Genomic DNA, 12063 nt, shown 5'->3' with positions numbered 1-12063 from the left:
CAAAGAAAGTTTTCGAGGGGAACCTCACAGTACTTCTCACCCCATTATATTCAGATTTCTATTTAGGAGCACCATATGAACCGGCAGCTGTTCTCAAACTCGAGCTTTGTCTTCTCTGTAGCTTTAGGTGTTGGTGCCATCATGTGGGCGTTTTGTGGTTCATCTGTATGGTTTTCATTTTGGTGGTTGTATTTTTTTTGTCTTAAAAGAACGTCAACAGTTCTGAGAGTAAAAGGTTGTAGATTTAGAGTGGTTCTGTTCAAATATATGAAATTGTTTATGACTTGGACCTGTTCTGGAATTCTCTTTGGATTTCTTTTTTTGAGAATCACATATGCCTTCCCCTCCCAATAGCATTTATATTACAAAAGTCATATATGAAACAAACAGCAATAAAATACTTTTCTTGCTAAGATTTCCCTATATTCTGTCCTACTATGTGGCAGCTAGCTTTCACTATATCATGGTGATAAGGAAAAATATTGATATGTGCCTAATTTTATGATAAAACAATAAAGTGAAGAAAATGTATCTTTCATTGCTTTGCATGCATGAAGCAGATCTAGATCATCTAAAATAAATACTTTTTGTGTTATTCCATGAAATTAGAAGCTAATAATTCAAATGTTGACATTTTTGTTCAATAAGCAAAAAGAATTGAGAGTTGGAGTGCTTTTTAAAATGCCTTTCAGATTTTCTAATTTTTTGTGTATGATTGTTCTCTTTTAGCTATAAAGCAGTGAGTGAAAGCTTTAGCATATTCAGGGCTTTTCCCTGGCTATTAAAAGAGCAGTGAAGGGACAGATAGCTCCTGATGTGAAGATCTACCAAAGCAGTGTGTTATTTGATCCTCTTTTTATGAGATTTTTCTAGCTTACATTCCTTAACTCCTAGCCTACATTATTCAGCATGCTTATCATGTGCACTATTTTGACCAACTGCGTATTTATGACCATGAGTAACCCTCCAGACTGGACAAAGAATGTAGAGTAAGTTAAATGGATTTTCTCTGAATAAATAAAAAAAGTACTGTAAATTATATTAGGATGGCTTGTACTGGCAGCAGCTACCTTGTTGGCACATCCTATTAACAGCTATTCTGATGCTATTTCCTTTACTGTAACATTAAATACATATAATTGTCTCATGACAAGTTTTTTAATGTCATTCTTCTGTTTCTAGTACTAGATGGAAAATGTAAGAAAAGCTATTCTTATGATCATACAGAAAAAGTGGATTATAAATATTTTTGACTGAGTTCTATGTCACATCTATGAAAGAATGCAGGGAAATGCATCTTTCATCTCTGTTGCAATAACTGTTACAGATAAAGGAATCACCTTATGGATGGCTGTGTTGATCACAGTGCATCTTTCTCTTACCAAACCAATGTAACAATGGAAAACTTGTATGCAAATAAGCTATTGAAAAGTATAGAAATGGCTAGCTAATCATTGCTGCAGTATGATATCTGCTTGGCTCATTGGTCCAGTACGATGCCAGCTGCGAGGTGCCGATACACAGTGACAGTTCCAAAGCTGCAGGCCACAGTGTGAAACACTGCTCTTGGTGTTTCATTTCTGCTGCCTTTTCATTCCTTACTGCTTGGGCTGATACATACCTGTATAATCTTCAGAAATCAAAAGTGAAATCATAGGGCTATTAAGGTCAACAAAGACATTCTCATTTTGAGTTCAGTGGGAGCATCTATGTATTCAGCATGTAGTAAAAATTGATGATAAAGACTAATTGCTTGAATATTTCTTCATGTCTAAATATTGTGCCATTTAGAGTTACAAAGCATGCCCTCATCTGTGGAGTAAAGTTCTGCAGGAAATACATTTTTTAGTAATTGAATGGAAAACTTCCATATCCAAAATCTGTTTTCAGGTTAACTCAGTTAGAGTAAGCTTCTTAAGCAGTTTAATTTGAATTCTTTTTCATTAAAGATATAAACAAACTAAATTTCAGGATGGCATCACTTGGACACAGAAGATTGAAATTACTCAGAATTCCAGAATTAAATATTTTTTCCATTTACATTTCAACTACATTTTTTAGTCAAAATGAGTACCTGAATTTTATTTGCAGTCATGAATAATTTTGGTTGTTCTTGCACTTGTTTGACTCCACTACTACATCTGCCTTGCTGAAGGTGAAGTACTGGATATACCTACTCTGTAACAGTTACAGAGGAATGAAGACTGATAGGGGTTGGCGCTTGCCAACTATTGGGACTAAGCAAGGTTTCAGCATAAAAATAACGTTGGAGAAAGGAATTTTTATCCTGAAAGTAACTTCTAAAACACTAACATAATCCATCAGTGTGTCTTGTTATAACATGGATTCAGACTGGTAATAAACATGCACCAATGAAGTAATCTATTTTATTGCATAGATTACAGAAGTTGAATTTAAAATGTGGATTATCAGTCTTTTAATCCTAATTTCATTCCTCTTTCCTTATGATATAAATTATGCAGATGTTAAAGTTGGTTATAACTGCCATTATTTCTTATGCAACTTAAAGAGAAGAAAATGAGAATAAAACAAGTAGAGAGCATAAACTGCAAAAATAATGTGATCTATAAACTCTCTCTTGCATATTTTCCTCAGATACACATTCACTGGAATTTATACCTTTGAATCACTTATTAAAATTCTTGCAAGGGGCTTCTGTTTAGAAGATTTTACGTTTCTCCGAGACCCATGGAATTGGCTAGATTTCACTGTCATTACATTTGCGTAAGTCTTCTACTTTTTTTTTTTTAATAAAAAATCTTTCTGGTAGCATGAGATTAGTGACTAAAAATTGCCTCATATCTTGTCAGCCAGAATATTTGGAGCCTGGACTTCCTGCAGTTTCAATATGTTTCTTCTACCTCTTTTACACATTTTAGTATTTCTAGCCAAGCATGTGCTGCGGAGGCCAGCATGGTGTGCCAGCCCATTAGGATTGTGAATGCCATCACCCTGAACTGTTCATATCCTGACTCCTTTCTGCATACCAGAATTAAAGGAATCCTTTTGACTTCCTGCTAATAGCTGACCAGATTAGTTTTCGTACATCAAGTCAATGTGGTTTATTATGATAAAACTTAGTTTAATTTTATGGCCAGAAGCACATTTATAACGCAGGCAAAATACAGTGAACGGTGAAAAGGTCTTGCTCAAAGACCCAAGCAAATATAATAAAATCTGCCTCAATTCTGAGTAATTGTGATTTAATCCTACAGGTATGTAACAGAATTTGTAAACCTAGGCAATGTTTCAGCTCTTCGAACTTTCAGAGTATTGAGAGCTTTGAAAACTATTTCTGTAATTCCAGGTAAGAAGTAGTTGGTGTAAGGTGTTAGGCCCCTCATATCTCCAACTGTTATTTGTGTGCTGTCATTGTGTTTGTGTGTGAACTCCCCTATTACAGATATGTGACAGAGTTTGTGGACCTGGGCAATGTCTCAGCGTTGAGAACATTCAGAGTTCTCCGAGCTTTGAAAACAATATCAGTCATTCCAGGTGAGAGCGAGGTTAAACACCGAGGCTGACTTTTGTTCTACAAAGGCTGTACTCACATTTTCAAAGCATAAGCCTTGTTTGCTACACATTGTCAACAAACCAAAAAAGCAGGAATCAAGACATGTAATTTTATTTAAATTGATTCATGCTTGTATTGTATTTTCTTCTCAAAAAAAAAATCAGCCTTTGAGTTTAACAAATTCTTGCATGAGATATTTGCAGTAAACAGCCTATGTGATTTGCATCTTATGACATCAAGCTTTCCTTTACTTGTTTTAAATATAAGTTAATTTTAAGCTTTCATACTGATGCAAATTTTCTCATTTACTGAAGGCACTTTATACAGCAACTTAATTCAGTTTTAAGTTATGTCCAAAAAATTAAACTCTAAAGGATAGCATGGGCCATGCATGGGGTATCGTTCTAAAGATGTCTTTCTTCTCCAAACCATCACCTCTCACATATTGTGACAAGATTATTATGATATCATGTCAATGTGCATGTATAATGTCTTTACAATGGGGTTACATTAATATAGAATACATTGCAAAAGTTCATAAAAGAAAGGTTTGGGCAAGAAGCATCAGCAAAGCAAACAGTGCTATTCTATGTAGGGTTGAGATATAGCATGAATAATAAAATCACTTGTTTTGGCATAAACAATGTGTTTGATATTATCTACTTTTTATTTTTGTACACTATAAAAGAAGTAGAAACTTACATATTTTCATTCATCTTTCCAAATAATAAGGTTTTCTTTAAAATTATTGTGTCAAAAATTACTAGTCTTTTTGCATGAAATCTTTATCAGGAAAGAAAGTCACATGATTTTTGTGTGTGTTTAGTATCTATTTAACATCACAAGAAAAATCTTATCTCTTTGCAGGCCTGAAGACTATTGTAGGAGCCCTAATTCAGTCCGTGAAGAAGCTCTCAGATGTGATGATCCTGACTGTGTTTTGTCTGAGTGTATTTGCACTGATAGGACTGCAGCTGTTCATGGGCAACCTGAGGAATAAATGCCTGCAGTGGCCTCCAGACAATTCTACTTTTGAAACAACTGTTATTTCCATCTTTAATAGCTCTTTAGGTGAAAATGGTACATTTATTAATGCAACAGTGACAACATTTAACTGGGATGAATACATCGAAGACAAAAGTAAGACTTAATTATATCATCTACTGCATTGATTTTCTGGTATTGATTTAAACAGATTTGAGAACATCACTACCTTTTCCTTGCCTTTAAAAGTGTGTAAGATGACCAAGAAGCATAAAAGCACTTGTTTTTCTCTAGTAAATAAAAGCACAGTCATTATATTATTTAACACTCACAATATTATACTGGGTAGCAAAATATCTTTTTCTTTCATTGAATATGACTTTGAGAGTAAAATCACATTGCAGCATAAACCAGAAATTTCCGTGCTAGCTTCAAGCCTCCAGAAATAGTGTGCCAGCCCTAACATGGGATCTGAAATGTAATAGCTGGGTTAGTGCAAAGTAGTGCCCAATATCATAAGCCCATATCTGAACATGAGTTAGCCCAAGAATCCTGCCAGAGCTGGTCAACGTAGCTAAGTTGTTCCTTCTGGAGTTGGGGGAGTGCTAATTTGTTTCTTATCTTTGGAAAATGAAGCAATGAGCACTTTTTTGTCTTTTGTACCTTACAATGAACTATTTCCACCATTTTAGATAGTTAATGTTAGTACTGTGTTTACAAAACTAATTAAAAAATTCAGATACAGAAACTCTGAACATATCTATAGTAGATTGGTATTCTGTCTTTCATAACAGTATTGTTAATCTCTCCCATTTATCTGTTCAGGTCCTTCTATTTATTTTCGTGTATTTAGCATATTTAATTTAGCATAATTTAATTTAGCATATTGAATATTTTAGCATAATTAGGCATAATAGGTTTTTAATAAAGTCTGTATATATATTTTAACTGGTGACTGTATAAATGAAAATTTAAGTTTAAGAACTAAATGCTTTCGGATCCAAGTCTCATTGCCTTATAATCTTTTAATATACTTATCATCTCAACATGCTTGAAATATACAAATGTCATGCAGGAATTTTGGATGATAACCTATTCTTAAAGCCATCTGAAGAACAGATTCCATTCCCCTTTAGTTGTTTCTGGTACTATGTCACACAAATAGAGTTTTTTTCTAAATATCTGACCAACATTTTCCTAATTACTTATTGCATATATTACTACATCTACTGTGGATTTAGAAATAAGATAATCACAGGCTACTTTATATTAGTCTTTATACAGTTTAAAATCTCTTATCCTCTGCATTTCTGGTCTTTCCTAAGCCAAGCAATCCTGTTTTCTATTTTGCATTTTCTATACCTATTTTTCTTTTTCTTTTTTCAATTAGTCTGGCTTTTTTTTTTTCTTGTTGTTTTTATTTTGCCTTTTTTTGGTTACAGTTTTTGTTTGCATGGGTTTTTTTAATGATATCCTCAAATTGGGTGCTAACTCCTCTAGCAATTAATTTGTATCTTTACCTCATGCCATATATGCAACATTCCTATTAACACATTTCAAAATTACCTCATTTTTATGTCAGCACTGTATTGTTGATTCACAGTCAATTTGTATTTTGCAGCATTTATTGCATCTTTTTGTACAATGGTGGCTGCAGCCACACCCTGATATTTTGTATTTACATATCTGATTTTGCCTTGTCAAGTGTAGCATTTTCCACTTGTCTCTATTGGAATAAATCCAATTCCTTTTGGACAAACTTGTCAATTTGTAAAGGTCATTCTGACTTTCAAATACCTTTTCTCCCAGCCTTATGTCTTCAGAATACTTGGTGCATTTTTTTCTATTGTTTCAAATCTTGAGTTGGTAATGCAACATGTTAGAAAACCATGTCTAGCAGATACCTGGGAGATCTTCAGAGAGATGCCCTTATGAAGTTACATTGCATCACTGGCAATTGCTCTCTAAGAACTTTCTTCAAGTATTTTGTGATATTTCCAGCCAGAACATATCTCCTTTATTTGTATCTGGAAGTGTCAGTCATGCAGGACTTGTACCCATGACTTTTCTGTTATTAAGTTGGCAGGAGACAGGAATAGTTTTGTTTATGTCATATTTTGTACAACTCATATTTACTATTTTTATTACTTTATCATCATTATTTTTCTATTTAAAAAAATATTCTTCTTTGTTTTCCAAAGTACTGGACTGAAAGTGGAGGTGTGCCACATTAAGAATGTGAATTAGGCCCACAGACAATTTTGCAAGTTCTGCTTGGAGCCTGTCTGCATATTTAACCTTCTTTTTAAGTAGAGGTCAGATGTCTCACAGGCTCTGACTCTGTGACCACTAGAATGTCTGAAAATGCACTGATTTCTTATATGATACCTGAGACTAGAATTGCAGATATATAAATTATGGACATAATTTCTCTCTTTCTTTAAAATAAGCAGATTTTATGCTGCCTCTATCGTATACTGGTGGTGAGAGAGTAGAAGCAGTCAGTAGGAACTGGTTGCAATTCCCTGCTTGTCTGTTTAGCATTAGCCCTCAGTTAGTTCATGCCAGCTAAGCTAGTCTATGCCAGCTGGCAGTGAATCTCACAGAACCATCTGCTTCCTGAGAACAGCCAGAACATACCTAGTTCTGGCAACTTTAGCTTAATGTGCCACCTGACCCAAAAATCTCCATTAGAGATTCTCATTTTACCCTAAGAATTGCAAACTGGGAATTGATGACAAAATGTGTTTCCCTTTCTGCTGCAAAGAAGGAAATATAAAATAAAATAAAAGAGTACTGGGGGCTTTTAGACCTTCTGTCTCTTTAAATTATATTTTACCTCATCTTAATAGTTAGCCTAAATATTCAAGTACATTCCCCTGCTACAGAATTTTGTTCATTAGTTTTGTGTAAGGTACAATAAGTGCTTGGTTTCTCCCTCAGATGCTCAAATCAAGATCCAATTAGAAATTTCTTGAACCTGTTGTGTTACCAAAGAAAGGTTGGAAAAGACCTTTGAGATCATCTAGCCCAACCTATTACCTAACACAGTCTTGGCAAGTAGACCATGGCACTGAGTGCCACATCCAGTCTTTCCTTTAACACCTCCAGGGATGTTGACTCCACCACCTCCCTGGGCAGCCCATGCCAATGCCCAGTCACCCTTTCTGTGAAGAAATTGTTCCTTATGCCCAGCCTAAACCTCTCCTGGCACAGCTTAAGGCTGTGTCCTCTCATTCTGTTCACTGGGTGCCTGGCAGAAGAGGCTGACCCCCACCCGGCTGCACCCTCTTTCCAGTGAGTTGTAGTGCCAGGGCCTCCCCTGATCCTTCTCTTCTCCAGGCTAAACACCCCCAGCTCCCACAGCTGCTTCTCACAGGAGCTTCTCATTGTGCTCCACACCCTTCACCAGTTTCACTGCCCTTCTCTGGACCCGTTCCAGCACCTCAATGTCCTTTCTGAACTGAGGGGCCCAGAACTAGACACAGCACTCAAGGTGTGGCCTTACTGGTGCTGAGTACAGGGAAAAAAATCTCATCCCTAATATTTCAGGTTTTTTCCAAGGAATACTTGGATAAAATAATAGGTAATTGATAATTATATATGAATAGTACTAAATGTTATGTATCAAAATGCATGAACAAAGGCACAGAATTGCCTTCATCCTCTAGCTCATATTCCTGGTATTCTTTTGATTTGCTAACATACACAATTTGGTATCCCACCCCTTGTATCTTATAATTTTGTTAGGTTGCTAAGAATTAATGCATAACTAACTTTTTCTTTTTAAAGAAGAGCTAACTTCAAGATTCTGTAGAAAGTAATTTTCCTGTCAAAACAATGCTTTCCATGCTTTTTTCATTTCTAACCACTATATATCACAGTTGAACAGTTTGTTACCTCTGCTAATTTCTTTCAAGTGTAAAGGTCTATATTGCACAATTTTCATTAGGCATAAATATTACCTTTCTCATCACCTCTGATTTTTTTTTAAACAGGTCATTTCTACTTCTTGGAAGGGCAAAATGATGCACTGCTCTGTGGCAATAGCTCCGATGCAGGGTAAGAAAATGATAATTTTCATTATGCATCAAAGAAAAATAATTAGCTACTTAGAATAGCTCAGGTAGTCAACTTTAATATCAAGTGTACTGTAGAGTTACAAATTACTAATGTTTTGCATTTGAAGCTATACCTAAATACAACCATCTCTGTCATTTGAATTTATACAGGCACTTCCATCAGCCTCTTAGGCTACTTTTGTAAAGGTAATCACATGAATGATCTGTGCATAAATGTTGCTGCCAGCTTGCTAACAACTCTTTATCAACCATACTACATGTTCTTCTCTTGTCCTGATGGAGTTGTATTATGGCAAATTGTGGGGAAGGGTAGAATATTATTAATTATATTATGAAAGCACTGAAATATTATTAGGAAGTGGAATTTAAAAGTGAAAAATAACAAGCTATGTATTTTTATCTTAGGTATGTAGAATAACATTTTACTTGTTCATAATTTCGTTAGCAACTGGTACTCCTGAACAATTTTGTTTTACTGCAGCATATCGTAATTTAGAGTAGTTGTTAAAAATAGCATTTCCTCTTCTTTTGTAGTCAATGCCCAGAAGGATATATATGTGTGAAAGCTGGTAGAAACCCCAACTATGGCTACACAAGTTTTGATACATTCAGTTGGGCATTCTTGTCACTGTTTCGATTGATGACTCAGGACTTTTGGGAGAATCTTTACCAGCTGGTGAGGACTTATTAAAGTAAACAGCACCATCACCAATACCATTACTACATAGTACTTGCATAGTTATTTTCATTCACTTGTACCTAAGGCCTTTGGAGCAGAAATCATGTTTAATTTCCTATATGTAAACTGTTGTCTAAATAAGGCCATTTTTCATGATTTAGGTCCCCTTATGCTTCTTAAATACATTATAAGGAATAACTGATATTTTATGAAGATGGTTAAGCATTATTTTTTGTTTACCTAAATGAATAAATGAATTTAAGTTGTTAAAGTTTCTTAGCCAAACATACTGTAAATAGATGCTATGTTAAATTGATTTGCAGTCTAGTAAAATTATGTTTCGTTTGAAAAGGTTACATCTTGTCCCTGAACTACACATATCCTTACCTGAAGGACTGTAATTTTCTCCACTGTAACATTTTGTGTAATGCACTATTTTTGTGGCAGTGTAGTTTGGGAATGATGAGACAGGAAGGTAAGATGCTGATCAGTGGCCCCACCTACTGTTAAATTTAAAGGCTATAATGTAGATATATAGATTCTTATTGGTATAAGTTCTGAACTATTCAGAATTGGATTTACCTTGACAATAGCAGACACAAAACCTTTTCACAAAACCTTTTCATATTCAGGATATAATACTATTTCTATAAGAAAAAAAACTAAATAATCTTGTGCTAACATAAATCAATCTTATATTACTAAATTATAACACAGAGGCTAACTTAGTACGCAACAGTAGTTAAAGTCTTTTTAAAAAGTGTGTTACCTCTTTTTCTCCAGACTCTTCGTGCTGCTGGGAAGACATACATGATCTTTTTTGTTTTGGTCATTTTTCTGGGCTCTTTCTACCTGATAAACCTGATCCTGGCTGTGGTCGCCATGGCCTACGAAGAACAGAATCAAGCAACAATGGAAGAAGCAGAACAGAAAGAGGCAGAATTTCAGCAAATGCTGGAACAACTGAAAAAGCAACAGGAAGAAGCTCAGGTATCCTTGTAAAGTAAAATTTCTTCTTCCATTCATGACTGTGAACAGATGCTTTAGGTCCACACATGAGAATACTTTTACTCTGCTACTCCTAACAATATATTATTTTGTCTAATAAATTCCTTCATACTGTAAATAATCTCTAATGTTTTCCATTGCACTGTTTTTTCTGGTTTGAATGAACCTGTTAATTTTGTGACAAAAATAATAACCAACATGCTAAAGCACTGGATTTTAGAATTGGAGATGGAAATCAGCTTTTTACAAGAGCACTTGAACAAGTTGCCCAGACTGTTTGTGGAGATAATAAAAAGCCATCTGGATATGGTCCTTGGGCAGCCTGCTTTAGGTGTCTGCTGGAGAGGTGGACATAATGACCTCCAGAGGTTCCCTTCCAATCTCAGCCATTCTGTCATTGCCTGAAATGGAGGGGGAGATGTGGAAAAAAACCCCAAAGAATAATTGTGCCTATATAAGTAACAGAAGCAAAATTATTGTAGGTGATGGCGCTTCAGCAGTATTTGGCTTTTTCTGCTCCCTCCCTATCTCTTACAGCAGAAAGCCATAGCTTTCTAGTTTTAAAAAGTATTGGAAAAAGTGGAGAAACAGAAGAAAACACTTCTGTGGTACAAATGTAATGATTACATACTGCTTTGAAATCCCTTTCCTTTTTTGAAGGCTCTCAAATCTTTAATAGCAAAACTATAACGTCTGCTTGGCATGTGGCCACGTAGAGCAGAAGTTGAACTATGTCTTCCATATAAGCACATGACTAAAGTCAGCATCAGGGGTTTTTGTTTCATTGGTCAATTGCTATCTGTTGGAGGGGCATTGTGGGAATTTTTTTGTTGTTTTTTTACCACAGCTTGTAAATAAATGTTAATAAAATGCTCCACATGTTTTGAAAACCAAACAGCAACAAGTACATAATAGTTTGTAGTTTAACACAAATCTCTGATTATTATTTGCAAAAGTGTGATATCAACATTACATAATTACACAATATTAATAGACTTTAATAGAGAGTATTCAAACCCTATGAAAATATAAGAAAGAGTTGCTTCCTGTTAACAGGGGTTTTACCACTTGTTTGAGCCTTGATTCTTTATTTTTACATAGTACTTCAGATGTAAAATTCATTGCAACATATTGCTTCAATCTGAAACAGATGTTTTTTAACTTGTTTTTTTGACAGCACAAATCCCTTGGGTTACTCTTGCTCCTGGTTTATGGAGCAGTGGTTCCTGTGGTATTTCACAAATTATACTTCTTATGATATGCTAGGTTTGGTGAAGTCGAAACATTGCTTTTATTTCAAAATAATAATTTCTTTAAGAGTGGCTATAAATATGTATTTGTATAATGCTGTAAATTGCACATGTGCTTGTATGTATAGGCGGCGGCAGCAGCTGCAGCAGCTGACTCAAGAGATTATAGTGGAGTAGGTGGAATAGGTGGATTCTCCGAAAGTTCTTCTGAGGCATCAAAACTGAGCTCAAAGAGTGCTAAAGAGAGAAGGAATAGAAGAAAGAAAAAAAAGCAAAAAGAACAGTCTGAAGGCGAGGAGAAGGATGGGGAAGAATTTCACAAATCTGAATCAGAGGACAGCATCAAAAAGAAAGGTTTCCGATTTTCCATTGAGGGGAATAGGCTGACATACGAAAAGAGATTCTCTTCCCCACACCAGGTACCATAGTATTATTACCTCCTAAACAATTTTTTTATCTACTCGTCCTATAAAGAAAGTCCTGTATAGTAGTTTGGTTTATTCTTGCAAGATACCACAGATTCAT

The 12063-nt window shown here is 35.1% G+C and overlaps 1 protein-coding gene across 5 annotated transcripts in view; it reads left to right on the top strand.

Moving 5' to 3' along the window:
- LOC106855874 (sodium channel protein type 2 subunit alpha) overlaps positions 1-12063 on the top strand; it is a 75429-nt gene that overhangs the window by 25265 nt on the left and 38101 nt on the right. For 3 of the 5 annotated variants that reach the window (XM_088168120.1, XM_088168116.1, XM_088168119.1), the window contains exons 4-11: positions 902-989; positions 2617-2745; positions 3237-3328; positions 4403-4675; positions 8518-8581; positions 9136-9277; positions 10064-10270; positions 11667-11957. In XM_088168120.1, the coding sequence (XP_088024246.1) occupies positions 902-989; positions 2617-2745; positions 3237-3328; positions 4403-4675; positions 8518-8581; positions 9136-9277; positions 10064-10270; positions 11667-11957 (1286 nt within the window). Of the gene's footprint in view, positions 1-901; positions 990-2616; positions 2746-3236; positions 3329-3424; positions 3517-4402; positions 4676-8517; positions 8582-9135; positions 9278-10063; positions 10271-11666; positions 11958-12063 lie in introns of all 5 variants that reach the window. The other 2 variants (XM_088168121.1, XM_088168118.1) reach the window with 1 other exon arrangement.

Source organism: Sturnus vulgaris, chromosome 7, assembly GCF_052056855.1.
Source record: "Sturnus vulgaris isolate bStuVul1 chromosome 7, bStuVul1.hap1, whole genome shotgun sequence".
Taxonomy (NCBI): domain Eukaryota; kingdom Metazoa; phylum Chordata; class Aves; order Passeriformes; family Sturnidae; genus Sturnus; species Sturnus vulgaris.
This window is presented reverse-complemented; position numbering and strand designations above follow the sequence as displayed.